General features: G+C 43.9%; 1 protein-coding gene across 5 annotated transcripts in view; it reads right to left on the bottom strand.

The window, feature by feature from the left end:
* Positions 1 to 500: 500 nt before the first annotated feature.
* The window catches only part of STAT1 (signal transducer and activator of transcription 1), a 1,428,390-nt gene continuing 1,409,466 nt past the window's right edge, over positions 501 to 19,424 (bottom strand). For 3 of the 5 annotated variants that reach the window (XM_069733810.1, XM_069733809.1, XM_069733812.1), the window contains one exon: positions 1,469 to 1,708. In XM_069733810.1, the coding sequence (XP_069589911.1) occupies positions 1,615 to 1,708 (94 nt within the window). In that variant the 3' untranslated portion in view covers positions 1,469 to 1,614. Of the gene's footprint in view, positions 1,709 to 19,424 lie in introns of all 5 variants that reach the window. The other 2 variants (XM_069733808.1, XM_069733811.1) reach the window with 1 other exon arrangement.

Here is a 19,424-nt window from a genome sequence, read left to right as displayed (position 1 = left end):
GAGCAGAATCAAGACACTTCTATTACAATATTTACAGTATTAACAAACATTGACATCGTTACAGACAGAAACCCTTGTTATAGATACAGACAAAAGAAATGATGGAAAATCATCGTACTTCATAATGAAACAAAAACAATTGTTAACAGCACTTAAACAAACAACAAACAAAACAGACAAAGACAAGCAAGAGACAACAAAACAAATAACAGATACTTTCTTTTACCTGAGGGCTTTCCCGTTAGAAATCCCCAAAGACTGACTCCAGAAAGCCTCCTTTCCCGGAGAGAAAACTGTGTGAGTAATAAATCTACTCACTTACCCGGGATTTGGTTTTCTGTTCGGGCAGTCAATTGTTCAGTCTAAGATGAATGTCAAAGGAGAAATTATTTTATCCCACTGAAGGCCTCCAATTTGTTAGAGAAGGGATTTCCAACCTACTCAGGTGTTCTGTCTTTAGGTACCTACGCAATTAAGCAATAATCAGAGACACACGCTCGTTGTCTGTCCAAATAGTCTCTGGTCTTTTATTTTTAGGGCTGGGTTTATAAAGGCCCAAGATGTAGAGTTACATAATAAATTGGCACAAATGAATGTCTTATACAATAAGTTGTAAAAAAAAAACATACTGGGATAAAAGATGGATGATGTGAAAGAATGAGGAGAGTTGTTGTGCATGTCTGCGGTTTTATTAGATTTTGGCTGAACATTCTGGATTTTGAGAAATTCTGACCACTGCTATGTGGAACGTAACGGGAAACTGTTCACAAGGAGAGACAGATGATAACATCTTATGCAATATTTTGTTTTTCGGCTATTTTCTGATATTTAACAAAATGAAGATTAACCATTTCTTTAACAAACCAAAGTAGGAGAAGAAAGGGAATTATCACACACTCAAAACCTAGCAATAGTCTCATGTAAATCCACTACCCACCTACTCAAATAAATACCAACAACAACCTTCAGCCATGCAGCAAAAGACCTCTCTGACAATGAGTGTTAGCCAGGACCCAGATTGTATAGGAGATGGGAGTGGCTAACAATGCACAGCTGAGAGCCTTAGCTCCAGGAGCTCTCAACAGAGCAGATGAACCCCTGCACTGCCCAAAGAACTTTACACAGTTTAGTACGAATGTGAATTGCTTCCAGCCAATGCAAGGGTCAGAAAAATCAGATGCTGTGGTCTTCTGGCTCCTCTCTGTCACAGTAAACCTGTGACAGTACCTGTATGGGATCCTACAGTGTGGTTTTAGCCTTTCATGTTACAGTACTCAAATAGCAGAAAATATGAATCATGGACAACAGTTGCACACAGGAACAAAATTATATATGTTTTTTATTGAAGAATATTTGCAAAGTTGTTTGTTTGTTTTAATATCTATTCAATAGATATTAAAGCAAATTTAAAATTTGCATTTTTATTCTGTTTGGAACATCGGCTAATTTGCAATAAATTACAAGTAAATGAGTTGCAACAAAGGTTATATTTATTTTTTTAATGGGCATATCACAATGATTTGATGTAAGTTATTAAATGATACTTATCTAATATGTGAAGTACATTGTTAACACACATATCAAAGAACATTAGCAAAAAGCATATTATTAATTTCAATATTTTATTTTAACTGATGATTTAATGATATTTGCAGCGCTGACTTTTTCAAGATGGTATTGAAGATGTTTAGCTGTTGTAGGAATCCATCTGTAAAACAAACAAAAATAGATTATTTTGCCTGCTTAAACTCTTCATGGTTGGACGATTTGTGTTTTCATTATTATTTATTTTTCCAAAAACATAACCATGAGGACTGGACATTTGCGGAACAAGTTGTATTTTTGAATGACACTACTTATTTTACTATTAAATGTACTGTAAATCATGGAAAACATTTGTGTGAAAATTGTGAAAAAACTGTCATTCTGCCATTGATCACTGGGTTTTCTTTTGATTGTATTCATTGTGCGGTGAAAATGACGTTACAAAATAATTCTCTACACTGTGTGCAGAATTATTAGGCAAGTTGTATTTTAGAGGATTATTTTTATTATTGATCAACAACTATGTTCTCAATCAACCCAAAAGACTCATAAATATCAAAGCTTAATATTTTTGGAAGTTGGAGTGTTTTTTTTAGATTTGTCTATCTTAGGAGGATATCTGTTTGTGCAGGTAACTTTTAATGTGCAGAATTACTAGGCAACTTAATAAAAACCAAATATATTCCCATCTCACTTGTTTATTTTCACCTGGTAAACCAATATCACTGCACAAAATTTAGAAATAAACATTTCTGACATGCAAAAACAACCCCCCCCCCAAAATAGTGACCAATATAGTCACCTTTCTTTATGATGACACTCAACAGCCTTTCATCCATAGATTCTGTCAGTTGCTTGATCTGTTTACGATCAACATTGCGTGCTGCAGCCGCCACAGCCTCCCAGACACTGTTCCGAGAGGTGTACTGTTTTCCCTCCCTGTATATCTCACATTTTATGAGGGACCACAGGTTCTCTATGGGGTTCAGATCAGGTGAACAAGGGGACATGTGTTATGATTAGGTAATTCAGTACCACAATGGACATAGAAGTCAGAGCACATACAGTGACCTGACAATAACCCAAAAACATAGAACGAGCTCTGAGACGTGGGAACTCTGCTGACCGCAATCCCTAATCCTCTCCAACCACACTAAAGGCAGCCGTGGATTGCGCCTAACGCTCCCTATGCAACTCGGCACAGCCTGAGAAACTAGCTAGCCTGAAGATAGAAAATAAGCCTACCTTGCCTCAGAGAAATAACCCAAAGGAAAAGGCAGCACCCCACATATAATGACTGTGAGTTAAGATGAAAAGACAAACGTAGAGATGAAATAGATTTAGCAAAGTGAGGCCCGACTTTCTGAACAGAGCGAGGATAGGAAAGATAACTTTGCGGTCAACACAAAACCCTACAAACAACCATGCAAAGGGGGCAAAAAGACCCTCCGTACCGACTAACGGCACGGAGGTACACCCTCTGCGTCCCAGAGCTTCCAGCAAGCAAGAAAAACCAAATAAGCAAGCTGGACAGAAAAAACAGCAAACAAAAATAACAAAAGCGGAACTTAGCTATGCAGAGCAGCAGGCCACAGGAACGATCCAGAAGGAAGCAAGTCCAATACTAGAACATTGACTGGAGGCCAGGATCAAAGCACTAGGTGGAGTTAAATAGAGCAGCACCTAACGACTTCACCACATCACCTGAGGAAGGAAACTCAGAAGCCGCAGTACCACTTTCCTCCACCAACGGAAGCTCATAGAGAGAATCAGCCGAAGTACCACTTGTGACCACAGGAGGGAGCTCTGCCACAGAATTCACAACAGTACCCCCCCCTTGAGGAGGGGTCACCTAACCCTCACCAGAGCCCCCAGGACGACCAGGATGAGCCATATGAAAGGCACGAACAAGATCGGGAGCATGGACATCAGAGGCAAAGACCCAGGAATTATCTTCCTGAGCATAACCCTTCCACTTAACCAGATACTGGAGTTTCCGTCTTGAAACACGAGAATCCAAAATCTTCTCCACAATATACTCCAACTCCCCCTCCACCAAAACCGGGGCAGGAGGATCAACTGATGGAACCATAGGTGCCACGTATCTCCGCAACAATGACCTATGGAATACGTTATGGATGGAAAAAGAATCTGGAAGGGTCAAACGAAAAGACACAGGATTAAGAACCTCAGAAATCCTATACGGACCAATGAAACGAGGTTTAAACTTAGGAGAGGAAACCTTCATAGGAATATGACGAGAAGACAACCAAACCAAATCCCCAACACGAAGTCGGGGACCCACACAGCGTCTGCGATTAGCGAAACGTTGAGCCTTCTCCTGGGACAAGGTCAAATTGTCCACTACATGAGTCCAAATCTGCTGCAACCTGTCCACCACAGTATCCACACCAGGACAGTCCGAAGACTCAACCTGCCCTGAAGAGAAACGAGGATGGAACCCAGAGTTGCACAAAAACGGCAAAACCAAAGTAGCCGAGCTGGCCCGATTATTAAGGGCGAACTCAGCCAAAGGCAAAAAGGACACCCAGTCATCCTGATCAGCAGAAACAAAGCATCTCAGATATGTTTCCAAGGTCTGATTGGTTCGTTCGGTCTGGCCATTAGTCTGAGGATGGAAAGCCGAGGAAAAAGACAAGTTAATGCCCATCCTAGCACAAAAAGCTCGCCAAAACCTCGAAACAAACTGGGAACCTCTGTCAGAAACGATATTCTCTGGAATGACATGAAAACGAACCACATGCTGGAAGAACAATGGCACCAAATCAGAGGAGGAAGGTAATTTAGACAAGGGTACCAAATGGACCATCTTAGAGAAGCGATCACAAACCACCCAAATGACTGACCAACAATGAACCTCAGAGATAACTTTATTCGTCCACCTATCAGGGACAAACAGTTTCTCCGCTGGGCAACGATCAGGTTTATTAGCCTGAAATTTTTGCAGCACCCGCCGCAAATCAGGGGAGATGGCAGACACAATTACTCCCTCTTTGAGAATACCCGCCGGCTCAGATAAACCCGGAGAGTCGGGCACAAAACTCCTAGACAGGGCATCCGCCTTCACATTTTTAGAGCCCAGAAGGTACGAAACCACAAAGTCAAAACGGGCAAAAAACAGCGACCAACGAGCCTCTCTAGGATTCAACCGCTTGCCAGACTCGAGATAAGTCAAGTTCTTATGATCAGTCAAGACCACCACGCGATGCTTAGCTCCTTCAAGCCAATGACGCCACTCCTCGAATGCCCACTTCATGGCCAGCAACTCTCGATTGCCAACATCATAATTTCGCTCAGCAGGCAAAAACTTCCTGGAAAAGAAGGCGCATGGTTTCATCACCGAGCAATCAGAACTTCTCTGCGACAAAACAGCCCCCGCTCCAATCTCAGAAGCATCAACCTCGACCTGGAATGGAAGCAAAACATCTGGTTGACACAACACAGGGGCAGAAGAAAAACGACGCTTCAACTCTTGAAAAGCTTCCACAGCAGCAGAAGACCAATTGACCACATCAGCACCCTTCTTGGTCAAATCGGTCAATGGTTTAGCAATACTAGAAAAATTGCAGATGAAGCGACGATAAAAATTAGCAAAGCCCAGGAACTTTTGCAGACTTTTCAGAGATGTCGGCTGAGTCCAATCATGGATGGCTTGGACCTTAACAGGGTCCATCTCGATAGTAGAAGGGGAAAAAATGAACCCCAAAAATGAAACCTTCTGAACACCAAAGAGACACTTTGATCCCTTCACAAACAAAGAATTAGCACGCAGGACCTGAAACACCGTTCTGACCTGCTTCACATGAGACTCCCAATCATCCGAGAAGACCAAAATATCATCCAAGTATACAATCAGGAATTTATCCAGGTACTCTCGGAAGATGTCATGCATAAAGGACTGAAACACTGAAGGAGCATTGGCAAGTCCGAATGGCATTACTAGGTACTCAAAATGGCCCTCGGGCGTATTAAATGCAGTTTTCCATTCATCGCCCCGCTTAATACGCACAAGATTATACGCACCACGAAGATCTATCTTGGTGAACCAACTAGCCCCCTTAATCCGAGCAAACAAATCAGATAACAGCGGCAAGGGGTACTGAAATTTAACCGTGATCTTATTTATAAGGCGGTAATCTATACAAGGTCTCAGTGAACCATCCTTCTTGGCCACAAAAAAGAACCCCGCTCCTAATGGCGACGATGACGGGCGAATATGCCCCTTCTCCAAGGACTCCTTCACGTAACTCCGCATAGCGGCGTGCTCAGGCACAGATAAATTAAACAGTCGACCTTTTGGAAATTTGCTACCAGGAATCAAATCGATAGCACAATCACAATCCCTATGCGGAGGTAGGGTATCGGACTTGGGCTCATCAAATACATCCCGGTAATCAGACAAGAACTCTGGGACCTCAGAAGGGGTGGATGACGAAATAGACAGAAATGGGACATCACCATGTACCCCCTGACAACCACAGCTGGACACAGACATGGATTTCCAATCTAATACTGGATTATGGACTTGTAGCCATGGCAACCCCAACACGACCACATCATGCAAATTATGCAACACCAGAAAGCGAATAACCTCCTGATGTGCAGGAGCCATGCACATGGCCAGCTGGGTCCAGTACTGAGGCTTATTCTTGGCCAAAGGCGTAGCATCAATTCCTCTCAATGGAATAGGACACTCTAAGTCCATCAAATTCAGGGCAGCGCCTGAATCCACAAATGCCATGACAGAATAAGATGACAAAGAGCAGATCAAGGTAACGGACAAAAGAAATTTTGACTGTACCGTACCAATGGTAGCAGACCAGCGACACCTCATTTATATCATTTTTTTTTTTATGTTTTGGCGCTTTTATACGATAAAAACTATTTTATAGAAAAAATAATTATTTTTGCATCGCTTTATTCTCAGGACTATAACTTTTTTTTTTTTTGCTGATGATGCTGTATGGCGGCTCGTTTTTTGCGGGACAAGATGACGCTTTCAGCGGTATCATGGTTATTTATATCCGTCTTTTTGATCGCGTGTTATTCCACTTTTTGTTTGGCGGTATGATAATAAAGCGTTGTTTTTTGCCTCGTTTTTTTTTTTTTTTTCTTACGGGGTTTACTGAAGGAGTTAACTAGTGGGCCAGTTTTATAGGTCGGGCCGTTACGGACGCGGCGATACTAAATATGTGTACTTTTATAGTTTTTTTTTTTTATTTAGATAAAGAAATGTATTTAGGGGAATAATATATATATTTTTTTTCATTATTTAGGAATATTTTTTTTTTTTTTTTTTTTACACATTTTGAAATTTTTTTTTTTACTTTTTTACATTGTCCCAGGGGGGGACATCACAGATCAGTGACCTGACAGTTTGCACAGGATCCGCGGCCATCTTGGATCCGGGCCTGGAGCAGGGAGGGAGGTAAGGAGACCCTTGCAGCAACGCGATCACATTGCGTTGCTGCGGGGGGCTCAGGGAAGCCCGGAGGGAGCCCCTCCCTGCAGGAAGCTTCCCTATACCGCCGGCACATCGCAATCATCTTTGATCGCGGTATGCCAGGGGTTAATGTGCCGGGGGCGGTCCGTGACCGCTCCTGGCACATAGTGCCGGATGTCAGCTGCGATAAACAGCTGACACCCGGCCGCGATCGGCGGCGCTCCCCCCGTGAGCGCCGCCGATCGCGCTGGACGTACTATCCTGTCCATGGTCATGGGGGCCCACCCCACCTCGACGGGATAATACGTCCCATGTCAGAAAGGGGTTAAGGGCTTCAGAGAGACCTTTTCTGAAAATAGCTGCGAGCGCACCTTCATTCCATTGAGTACGGACCACTTTCTAAATTTCTGACAATATACCTCTATCTCATCCTGACCCTGACACAGAGCCAGCAAATTTTTCTCTGCCTGATCCACTGAATTAGGTTCATCGTACAGCAATCCGAGCGCCAGGAAAAACGCATCACTATTACATAATGCAGGATCTCCTGGCGCAAGAGAAAATGCCCAGTCCTGAGGGTCGCCACGTAAAAAAGAAATAATGATCCTAACTTGTTGAACTGGGTCACCAGAGGAGCGAGGTTTCAAAGCCAGAAATAGTTTACAATTATTTTTGAAACTCAGAAATTTAGTTCTATCTCCAAAAAACAAATCAGGACTAGGAATTCTTGGTTCCAACATAGAATTCTGAACCACAAAGTCTTAAATATTTTGTACTCTTGCCGTGAGCTGATCCACACATGAAGAGAGACCTTTAATGTCCATCACTACACCTGTGTCCTGAACCACCCAAATGTCTAGGGGAAAAAAAGGCAAAACACAGTGCAGAGAAAAAAAAATGGTCTCAGAACTTCTTTTTTCCCTCTATTGAGAATCATTAGTACTTTGGGCCTCCAGTACTGTTATGATTAGGTAATTCAGTACCACAATGGACATAGAAGTCAGAGCACATACAGTGACCTGACAATAACCCAAAAACATAGAACGAGCTCTGAGACGTGGGAACTCTGCTGACCGCAATCCCTAATCCTCTCCAACCACTCCAACCACACTAAAAGCAGCCGTGGATTGCGCCTAACGCTCCCTATGCAACTCGGCTCAGCCTGAGAAACTAGCTAGCCTGAAGATAGAAAATAAGCCTACCTTGCCTCAGAGAAATAACCCAAAGGAAAAGGCAGCCCCCCACATATAATGACTGTGAGTTAAGATGAAAAGACAAACGTAGAGATGAAATAGATTTAGCAAAGTGAGGCCCGACTTTCTGAACAGAGCGAGGATAGGAAAGATAACTTTGCGGTCAACACAAAACCCTACAAACAACCACGCAAAGGGGGCAAAATGACCCTCCGTACCGACTAACGGCACGGAGGTACACCCTCTGCGTCCCAGAGCTTCCAGCAAGCAAGAAAAACCAAATAAGCAAGCTGGACAGAAAAAAACAGCAAACAAAAATAACAAAAGCGGAACTTAGCTATGCAGAGCAGCAGGCCACAGGAACGACCCAGAAGGAAGCAAGTCCAATACTAGAACATTGACTGGAGACCAGGATCAAAGCACTAGGTGGAGTTAAATAGAGCAGCACCTAACGACTTCACCACATCACCTGAGGAAGGAAACTCAGAAGCCGCAGTACCACTTTCCTCCACCAACGGAAGGTCATAGAGAGAATCAGCCGAAGTACCACTTGTGACCACCGGAGGGAGCTCTGCCACAGAATTCACAACAGACATGTCAATATTTTTTACTTCTTTGAGACCTTTACTGGCCAGCCACGCTGTGGAGTAGTTGGAGGTATGTGATGGAGCATTGTCCTGCATGAAAATAATGTTTTTCTTGAACGATACTGACTTCTTCCTGTACCACTGCTTGAAGAAGTTGTCTTCCAGAAACTGGCAGTAGGTCTGGGAGTTGAGCTTCACTCCATCCTCAACCCGAAAAGGTCGCACAAGTTCATCTTTGATGATACCAGCCTATACCAGTAACCCACCTCCACCTTGCTGGCATCTGAGTCGGAGTGGAGCTCTCTGCCGTTTACTGATCCAGCCTCTGGCCCATCTATCTGGCCCATCAAGAGTCACTCTCATTTCATCAGTCCATAAAACCTTTGAAAAGTAATTCTTAACCCCTTCCTGACCTGTGACGCCACGTAGGCGTCATAAAAGTCGGTGCCAATCCGACCTGTGATGCCTATGTGGCGTCATGGAGGGATCGTGTCACTGCAGATCGGATGAAAGGGTTAACTCCAATTTCTCCCGATCTGCAGGGACAGGGGGAGTGGTACTTCAGCCCGGGGGGTGGCTTAACCCTCCCCCGTGGCTACGATCGCTCTGATTGGCTGTTGAAAGTGTAAGCCCTACCGGCAGATTCGTTCCAGGTACGTTTTGATCACTGTGATAAAACCTATCACAGTGATCAAAATAAAATAAAAAAATAGTAAATGAACCCCCCCTTTATCACCCCCATAGGTAGGGACAATAATAAAATAAAGAAAATATATTTACTTTTATTTTTCCACTAGGGTTAGGGTTAGAACTAGGGATAGGGTTAGAACTAGGGTTAGGGCTAGGATTTCCCGTTGCGGATTCGAAGCAGTGTTCCATCAGGTTTACAGTACCATGTAAACCTATGGAAAACTAAATCCGCTGTGCAAATGGTGCAGAAAATACCGCGCGGAAACGCTACGTTATATTTTCTGCAGCATGTCAATTCTTCGTGCGGATTCCGCAGCGTTTTACTCAATAGGAATCCGCAGGTAAAATCCGCACAAAAAACACTGGAAATCAGCGGTAAATCCGCAGGTAGAACCCAGTGCCTTTTGCCTGCGGATTTTTAAAAAATGGTGCGGAAACATCTCACACGAATCCGCAACGTGGGCACATAGCCTTAGGGTTGGAATTAGAGTTAGGGTTGGAATTAGGGCTAGGGTTGGAAATAGGGTTAAGATTAGGCTTGTGGTTAGGGGTGTGTTAGGGTTAAAGTTGTGGCTAGGGCTGGGATCAGGGTTAGGGTTGGGATTAGGGTTAGGGGTGTGTTGGGGTTAGGGTTGTGGTTAGGGGTGTGTTGGGGTTAGGGTTGTGATTAGGGTTATGGCTAGAGTTGGGATTAGGGTTAGGGGTTTGTTGGGGTTAGTGTTGGAGTTAGAATTGAGGGGTTTCCACTGTTTAGGCACATCAGGGGTCTCCAAACGCAACATGGCGCCACCATTGATTCCAACATATCTTGCATTCAAAAGGCCAAATGGTGCTCCCTCCCTTCCGAGCCCTGACGTGCGCTCAAACAGTGGTTTACCCCCACATATGGAGTACCAGCATACTCAGGGCAAACTGGACAACAACTTATGGGGTCCAATTTCTCCTGTTACCCTTGCAAGAATAAAAAATTGCTTGCTAAAACATAATTTTTGAGGAAAGAAAAATGATTTTTTATTTTCACGACTCTGCGTTATAAACTTCTGTGAAGCACTTGGGGGTTCAAAGTGCTCACCACACATCTAGATAAGTTCCTTGGGGGGTCGTTTCCAAAATGGGGTCACTTGTGGGGGGTTTCTACTGTTTAGGCACATCAGGGGCTCTGTAAACGCAACGTGACACCTGCAGACCAATCCATCAAAGTCTGCATTTCAAAACGTCACTACCTCCCTTCCAAGCCCCGACGTGTGCCCAAACAGTGGTTCCCACCCACATATGGGGTATCAGCGTACTCAGGACAAACTGGACAACAACTTTTGTGGTCCAATGTCTCCTGTTACTCTAGTGAAAATAAAAAATTACGGGCTAAAAAATAAGTTTTGAGGAAAGAAAAATGATTTTTTCATTTTCATGGCTCTGCGTTATAAACTACTGTGAAGCACTTGGGGGTTTAACCCCTTAGCGACCGCCGATACGCCTTTTAACGGCGGCCGCTAAGGGTACTTAAACCACAGCGCCGTTAATTAACGGCGCTGTGGAAAAAGTGAATAGCGCCCCCCAGAGTCGGATTTTCTCCGGAGAACATGATTTGGGGTTTTTTTAACCCACCCCGCATTTGCGATCGCCGGTAATTAACCGTTTACCGGCGATCGCAAAAAAACACAAAAAAACGCGATCTCTTTTTAATTTCTCTGTCCTCCGATGTGATCGCACAAAAAGATCATTTTTGTAGAAAAAATGCAATTTTTTTTTCACGGCTCTACGTTATAAACTTCTGTGAAGCACATGGGGGTTCAAAGTGCTCGCCACACATCTAGATAAGTTCTTTAAGGGGTGTAGTTTCCAAAATGGTGTCACTTGTGGGGGGTTTCCACTGTTTAGGCACATCAGGGGCTCTCCAAACGCGACATGGCGTCCAATCTCAATTCCAGCCAATTCTACATTGAAAAAGTCAAACGGCGCTCCTTCACTTCTAAGTTCTGCGGTGCGCCCAAAAAGTGGTTTACCCCCACATATGGGGTATTGGCGTATTCAGGAGAAATTGCATAACAAAATTTATGGTTACATTTCTGTTTTTACACTTGTGAAAATAAAAAAATGGTTCTGAATTAAGATGTTTGCAAAAAAAAGTTAAATGTTCATTTTTTCCTTCCACATTGTTTCAGTTCCTGTGAAGCACGTAAAGGGTTAATAAACTTCTTGAATGTGGTTTTGAGAGCCTTGAGGGGTGTCGTTTTTAGAATGATGTCACACTTCATTATTTTCTATCATATAGACCCCTCAAAATGACTTCAAATGTGATGTGGTCCCTAAAAAAAAATGGTGTTGTAAAAATGAGAAATTGCTGGTCAACTTTTAACCCTTATAACTCCCTAACAAAAAAAAATTTTGTTTCCAAAATTGTGCTGATGTAAAGTAGACATGTGGGAAATGTTATTTATTAACTATTTTTCGTGACATATCTCTCTGATTTAAGGGCATAAAAATACAAAGTTTGAAAATTGCAAAATTTTAAAAATTTTCGCCATATTTCCGTTTTTTTCATAAATAATCGCAAGTAATATCGAAGAAATGTTACCACTAACATGAAGTACAATATGTCACGAAAAAACAATCTCAGAATCAGCGGGATCCGTTGAAGCGTTCCAGAGTTATAACCTCATAAAGTGACAGTGGTCAGAATTGCAAAAATTGGCCTGGTCATTAAGTACCAAATTGGCTCTGTCACTAAGGGGTTAAAGTGGTCACCACACATCTAGATTAGTTTCATGGGAGGTCTAGTTTCCAAGATGGGGGTCACATGTGGGGGAGCTCCAATGTTTAGGCACACAGGGGCTCTCGAAACATCACATGGTGTCTGCTAAAGATTGGAGCCAATTTTTCATTGAAAAAGTCAAATGGCACTCCTTCTCTTCCGAGCATTGTCGTGCGCCCAAACAGTGGTTCCCCCCACATATGGGGTATCGGCTGTTATGAAAGATAATTCAGAACCACAATGGACATAGAGGTCAGCGCACATACAGTGACCTGACAATAACCCAAAAAACGAGAATGAGCTCTGAGACGTGGGAACTCTGTTGACCGCAATCCCTGATCCTAACAAACCACACTAGAGGCAGCCGTGGATTGCGCCTAACGCTGCCTATGCAACTCGGCACGGCCTGAGAAACTAGCTAGCCTGAAGATAGAAAATAAGCCTACCTTGCCTCAGAGAAATACCCTAAAGGAAAAGGCAGCCCCCACATATAATGACTGTGAGTAAAGATGAAGAGACAAACGTAGAGATGAAATAGATTAAGCAAAGTGAGGCCCAACTTTCTGAACAGAGCGAGGATAGGAAAGGTAACTTTGCGTTCAACACAAAACCCTTCAAAAACCACGCAAAGGGGGCAAAAAGACCCTCCGTACCGAACTAACGGCACGGAGGTACACCCTCTGCATCCCAGAGCTTCCAGCAAGCAGAAAAAAACAAATAGACAAGCTGGACAGAAAAAAACAGCAAACAAATAGCAAAAAGGAACTTAGCTATGCAAAGCAGCAAGCCACAGGAACGATCCAGGAGGAAACAGGTCCACACTAGAACATTGACTGGAGGCCAGGATCAAAGCACTGGGTGGAGTTAAATAGGGAAACACCTAACGACCTCACCACATCACCTGAGGAAGGAAACTCAGAAGCCGCAGTACCACTTTCCTCCACCAACGGAAGCTCACAGAGAGAACCAGCCGAAGTACCACTTGTGACCACAGGAGGGAGCTCTGCCACAGAATTCACAACAGTACCCCCCCCTTGAGGAGGGGTCACCGAACCCTCACCAGAGCTCCCAGGACGACCAGGATGAGCCATATGAAAGGCACGAACAAGATCGGGAGGATGGACATCAGAGGCAAAGACCCAGGAATTATCTTCCTGAGCATAACCCTTCCACTTAACCAGATACTGGAGTTTCCGTCTTGAAACACGAGAATCCAAAATCTTCTCCACAATATACTCCAACTCCCCCTCCACCAAAACCGGGGCAGGAGGATCAACAGATGGAACCATAGGTGCCACGTATCTCCGCAACAATGACCTATGGAATACGTTATGGATGGAAAATGAATCTGGAAGGGTCAGACGAAAAGACACAGGATAAGAACCTCAGAAATCCTATATGGACCAATAAAACGAGGTTTAAACTTAGGAGAGGAAACCTTCATAGGAATATGACGAGAAGATAACCAAACCAAGTCCCCAACCCGAAGTCGGGGACCCACACAGCGTCTGCGATTAGCGAAACGTTGAGCCTTCTCCTGGGACAAAGTCAAATTGTCCACTACATGAGTCCAAATCTGCTGCAACCTGTCCACCACAGTATCCACACCAGGACAGTCCGAAGACTCAACCTGCCCTGAAGAGAAATGAGGATGGAACCCAGAGTTGCAGAAAAACGGTGAAACTAAGGTAGCTGAGCTGGCCCGATTATTAAGGGCGAACTCAGCCAAAGGCAAAAAGGACACCCAGTCATCCTGATCAGCAGAAACAAAGCATCTCAGATATGTTTCCAAGGTCTGATTATTTCGTTCGGTCTGGCCATTAGTCTGAGGATGGAAAGCCGAGGAAAAAGACAAGTCAATGGCCATCCTACGACAAAAGGCTCGCCAAAACCTCAAAACAAACTGGGAACCTCTGTCAGAAACGATATTCTCTGGAATGCCATGCAAACGAACCACATGCTGGAAAAACAATGGCACCAAATCAGAGGAGGAAGGCAATTTAGACAAGGGTACCAAATGGACCATCTTAGAGAAGCGATCACAGACCACCCAAATGACTGACATCTTTTGAGAGACGGGAAGATCTGAAATAAAATCCATAGAGATATGTGTCCAAGGCCTCTTCGGGACCGGCAAGGGCAAAAGCAACCCACTGGCACGAGAACAGCAGGGCTTAGCCCGAGCACAAATCCCACAGGAGTGCACAAAAGTACGCACATCCCACGACAGAGATGGCCACCAGAAGGATCTAGCCACTAACTCTCTGGTACCAAAGATTCCAGGATGACCAGCCAACACCGAACAATGAACCTCAGAGATAACTTTATTCGTCCACCTATCAGGGACAAACAGTTTCTCCGCTGGGCAACGATCAGGTTTATTGTCCTGAAATTTTTGCAGCACCCGCCGCAAATCAGGGGAGATGGCAGACACAATTACTCCCTCTTTGAGGATACCCGCCGGCTCAGATACACCCGGAGAGTCGGGCACAAAACTCCTAGACAGAGCATCCGCCTTCACATTTTTAGAGCCTGGAAGGTATGAAATCACAAAGTCAAAACGGGCAAAAAACAACGACCAACGAGCTTGTCTAAGGGTTCAAGCGCTAGGCGGACTCGAGATAAGTCAAGTTCTTATGATCAGTCAAGACCACCACGCGATGCTTAGCTCCCTCAAGCCAATGACGCCATTCCTCGAATGCCCACTTCATGGCCAGCAACTCTCGATTGCCCACATCATAATTACGCTCAGCAGGCGAAAACTTCCTGGAAAAGAAGGCGCATGGTTTCATCACCGAGCAATCAGAACTTCTCTGCGACAAAACAGCCCCTGCTCCAATCTCAGAAGCATCAACCTCGACCTGGAACGGAAGCGAAACATCTGGTTGACACAACACAGGGGCAGAAGAAAAACGACGCTTCAACTCTTGAAAAGCTTCCACCGCAGCAGAAGACCAATTGACCAAATTAGCACCCTTCTTGGTCAAATCGGTCAATGGTTTAGCAATACTAGAAAAATTGCAGATGAAGCGACGATAAAAATTAGCAAAGCCCAGGAACTTTTGCAGACTTTTCAGAGATGTCGGCTGAGTCCAATTATGGATGGCTTGGACCTTAACAGGATCCATCTCGATAGTAGAAGGGGAAAAGATGAACCCCAAAAATGAAACCTTCTGTACACCAAAGAGACACTTTGATCCCTTCACAAACAAAGAATTAGCACGCAGGACCTGAAACACCGTTCTGACCTGCTTCACATGAGACTCCCAATCATCCGAGAAGATCAAAATGTCATCTAAGTACACAATCAGGAATTTATCCAGGTACTCTCGGAAGATGTCATGCATAAAGGACTGAAACACTGATGGAGCATTGGCTAGTCCGAATGGCATTACTAGATACTCAAAATGGCCCTCGGGCGTATTAAATGCAGTTTTCCACTCATCGCCTCGCTTAATACGCACAAGATTATACGCACCACGAAGATCTATCTTAGTGAACCAGCTAGCCCCCTTAATCCGAGCAAACAAATCAGATAACAATGGCAAGGGGTACTGAAATTTAACCGTGATCTTATTTAAAAGGCGGTAATCTATACAAGGTCTCAGTGAACCATCCTTCTTGGCTACAAAAAAGAACCCTGCTCCCAATGGCGACGATGACGGGCGAATATGCCCCTTCTCCAAAGACTCCTTCACATAACTCCGCATAGCGGCGTGCTCTGGCACAGATAAATTAAACAGTCGACCTTTAGGGAATTTACTACCAGGAATCAAATCGATAGCACAATCACAATCCCTATGCGGAGGTAGGGCATTGGACTTGGCCTCATCAAATACATCCCGGTAATCAGACAAGAACTCAGGAACCTCAGAAGGGGTGGATGAAGAAATAGTCAGAAATGGGACATCACCATGTACCCCCTGACAACCCCAGCTGGACACAGACATGGATTTCCAATCTAAAACTGGATTATGGACTTGTAGCCATGGCAACCCCAACACGACCACATCATGCAGATTATGCAACACCAGAAAGCGAATAACCTCCTGATGTGCAGGAGCCATGCACATGGTCAGCTGGGTCCAGAATTGAGGCTTACTCTTGGCCAAAGGTGTAGCATCAATTCCTCTCAATGGAATAGGACACTGCAAGGGCTCCAAGAAAAACCTACAACGCCTAGCATACTCCAAGTCCATCAAATTCAGGGCAGCGCCTGAATCCACAAATGCCATAACAGAATACGATGACAAAGGGCAGATCAAGGTAACAGACAGAAGAAATTTTGACTGTACCATACCAATAGTGGCAGACCTAGCGAACCGCTTAGTGCGCTTAGGACAATCAGAGATAGCATGAGCGGAATCACCACAGTAGAAACACAGCCTATTCAGACGTCTGTGTTCTTGCCGTTCAACTCTGGTCAAAGTCCTATCGCACTGCATAGGCTCACGTTTAAGCTCAGGTAATACCGCCATATGGTGCACAGATTTACGCTCGCGCAAGCGTCGATCGATCTGAATGGCCAAAGACATAGACTCATTCAGACCAGCAGGCATAGGAAATCCCACCATAACATCCTTAAGGGCTTCAGAGAGACCTTTTCTGAAAATAGCTGTGAGCGCACCTTCATTCCACTGAGTGAGTACGGACCACTTTCTAAATTTCTGATAATATACCTCTATTTCATCCTGACCCTGACACAGAGCCAGCAAATTCTTCTCTGCCTGATCCACAGAATTAGGCTCATCGTACAGCAATCCGAGCGCCAGGAAAAATGCATCGATATTACTTAATGCAGGATCCCCTGGCGCAAGGGAAAATGCCCAGTCCTGAGGATCGCCACGCAAAAAAGAAATAATGATCCTAACTTGTTGAACTGGGTCACCAGAGGAGCGAGGTTTCAAAGCCAGAAATAGTTTACAATTATTTTTGAAACTCAGAAATTTAGTTCTATCTCCAAAAAACAAATCAGGAATAGGAATTCTCGGTTCTAACATAGAATTCTGAACCACAAAGTCTTGAATACTTTGTACTCTTGCCGTGAGCTGATCCACACATGAAGACAGACCTTTAATGTCCATTGCTACACCTGTGTCCTGAACCACCCAAATGTCTAGGGGAAAAAAAAGGCAAAACACAGTGCAAAGGAAAAAAAATGGTCTCAGAACTTCTTTTTTCCCTCTATTGAGAATCATTAGTACATTGGCCTCCAGTACTGTTATGAAAGATAATTCAGAACCACAATAGACATAGAGGTCAGCGCACATACAGTGACCTGACAATAACCCAAAAAACGAGAACGAGCTCTGAGACGTGGGAACTCTGTTGACCGCAATCCCTGATCCTAACAAACCACACTAGAGGCAGCCGTGGATTGCGCCTAACGCTGCCTATGCAACTCGGCACGGCCTGAGAAACTCGCTAGCCTGAAGATAGAAAATAAGCTACCTTGCCTCAGAGAAATACCCCAAAGGAAAAGGCAGCCCCCACATATAATGACTGTGAGTAAAGATGAAGAGACAAACGTAGAGATGAAATAGATTAAGCAAAGTGAGGCCCAACTTTCTGAACAGAGCGAGGATAGGAAAGGTAACTTTGCGGTCAACACAAAACCCTTCAAAAACCACGCAAAGGGGGCAAAAAGACCCTCCGTACCGAACTAACGGCACGGAGGTACACCCTCTGCGTCCCAGAGCTTCCAGCAAGCAGAAAAAAACAAATAGACAAGCTGGACAGAAAAAAACAGCAAACAAATAGCAAAAAGGAACTTAGCTATGCAAAGCAGCAAGCCACAGGAACGATCCAGGAGGAAACAGGTCCACACTAGAACATTGACTGGAGGCCAGGATCAAAGCACTAGGTGGAGTTAAATAGGGAAACACCTAACGAACTCACCACATCACCTGAGGAAGGAAACTCAGAAGCCGCAGTACCACTTTCCTCCACCAACGGAAGCTCACAGAGAGAACCAGCCGAAGTACCACTTGTGACCACAGGAGGGAGCTCTGCCACAGAATTCACAACAATCGGCGTACTCAGGACAAATTGTACAATAACTTTTGGGGATCAGTTTCTCTTTTTACCCTTGGAAAAATTAAAAAAATGTTGCTAAAAGATCATTTTTGTGACTAAAAAGTTAAATGTTAATTTTTTTCCTTTCATGTTGCTTCTGCTGCTGTGAAGCACCTGAAGGGTTAATAAACTTTTTGAATGTGGTTTTGAGCACCTTGAGGAATGCAGTTTCTAGAATGATTTCACTTTTGGGTATTTTCAGCCATGTACACCCCTCAAACTGACTTCAAATGTGAGGTGGTGCCTTAAAAATGGTTTTGTAAATTTCGTTGTAAAAATGAGAAATCACTAGTCAAATTTTAAACCTTATAACTTCCTAGCAAAAAAAATTTTGGTTCCAAAATTGTGCTGATGTAAAGTAGACATGTGGGAAATGTTATTTATTAACTATTTTGTGTCACATAGCTCTCTCGTTCCTGAGTTATTACCTCATAAAGGACACTAGTCAGAATTGCAAAAAACGTCCAGGTCATTAAGGTCAAAATAGGCTGGGTCATGAAGGAGTTAAGATATTTCTTGGCCCAGTCTTGATGTTTTATCTTATGTTTCTTGTTCAAAGGTGGATGTTTTTCAGCCTTCCTTTCCTTGGCCATGTCTCTGAGTATCACACACCTTGTGCTTTTTGTTACTTCAGTAACGTTGCAGCTCTGAAATATGGCAAAACTGGTGGCAAATGGCATCTTGGCAGCTTCACACTTGATTTTCCTCAATTCATGGGCAGTTGTTTTGCGCCTTTTTTGCCCAACACGCTTCTTGCGACCCTGTTGGCTATTTGCCATGAAACGCTTGATTGTTCGGTGATCACGCTTCAAAAGTTTGGCAATTTCAAGACTGCTGCATCCCTCTGCAAGACATCTCACAATTTTGGACTTTTCAGAGCCCATTAAATCTCTCTTCTGACCCATTTTGCCAAAGGAAAGGAAGTTGCCTAATAACTAAGCACACCTTATATAGGGTTTTGTTGTCATTAAACAACACCCCTCCTCATTACAGAGATGCACATCATCTGATTTACTTAATTGGTAGTTGGCTCTCAAGCCTGAACAGCTTGGAGTAGGACAACATGTATAAAAAGTATCATGTGATCAAAATACAACTTGCCTAATAATTCTGCACAC

This window comes from Ranitomeya imitator, chromosome 7 (assembly GCF_032444005.1).
Source record: "Ranitomeya imitator isolate aRanImi1 chromosome 7, aRanImi1.pri, whole genome shotgun sequence".
In the NCBI taxonomy this organism is placed as follows: Eukaryota; Metazoa; Chordata; class Amphibia; order Anura; family Dendrobatidae; genus Ranitomeya; species Ranitomeya imitator.
The sequence above is the reverse complement of the archived record's forward strand: the minus strand, read 5'-3'. Positions and strand labels throughout refer to the sequence as shown.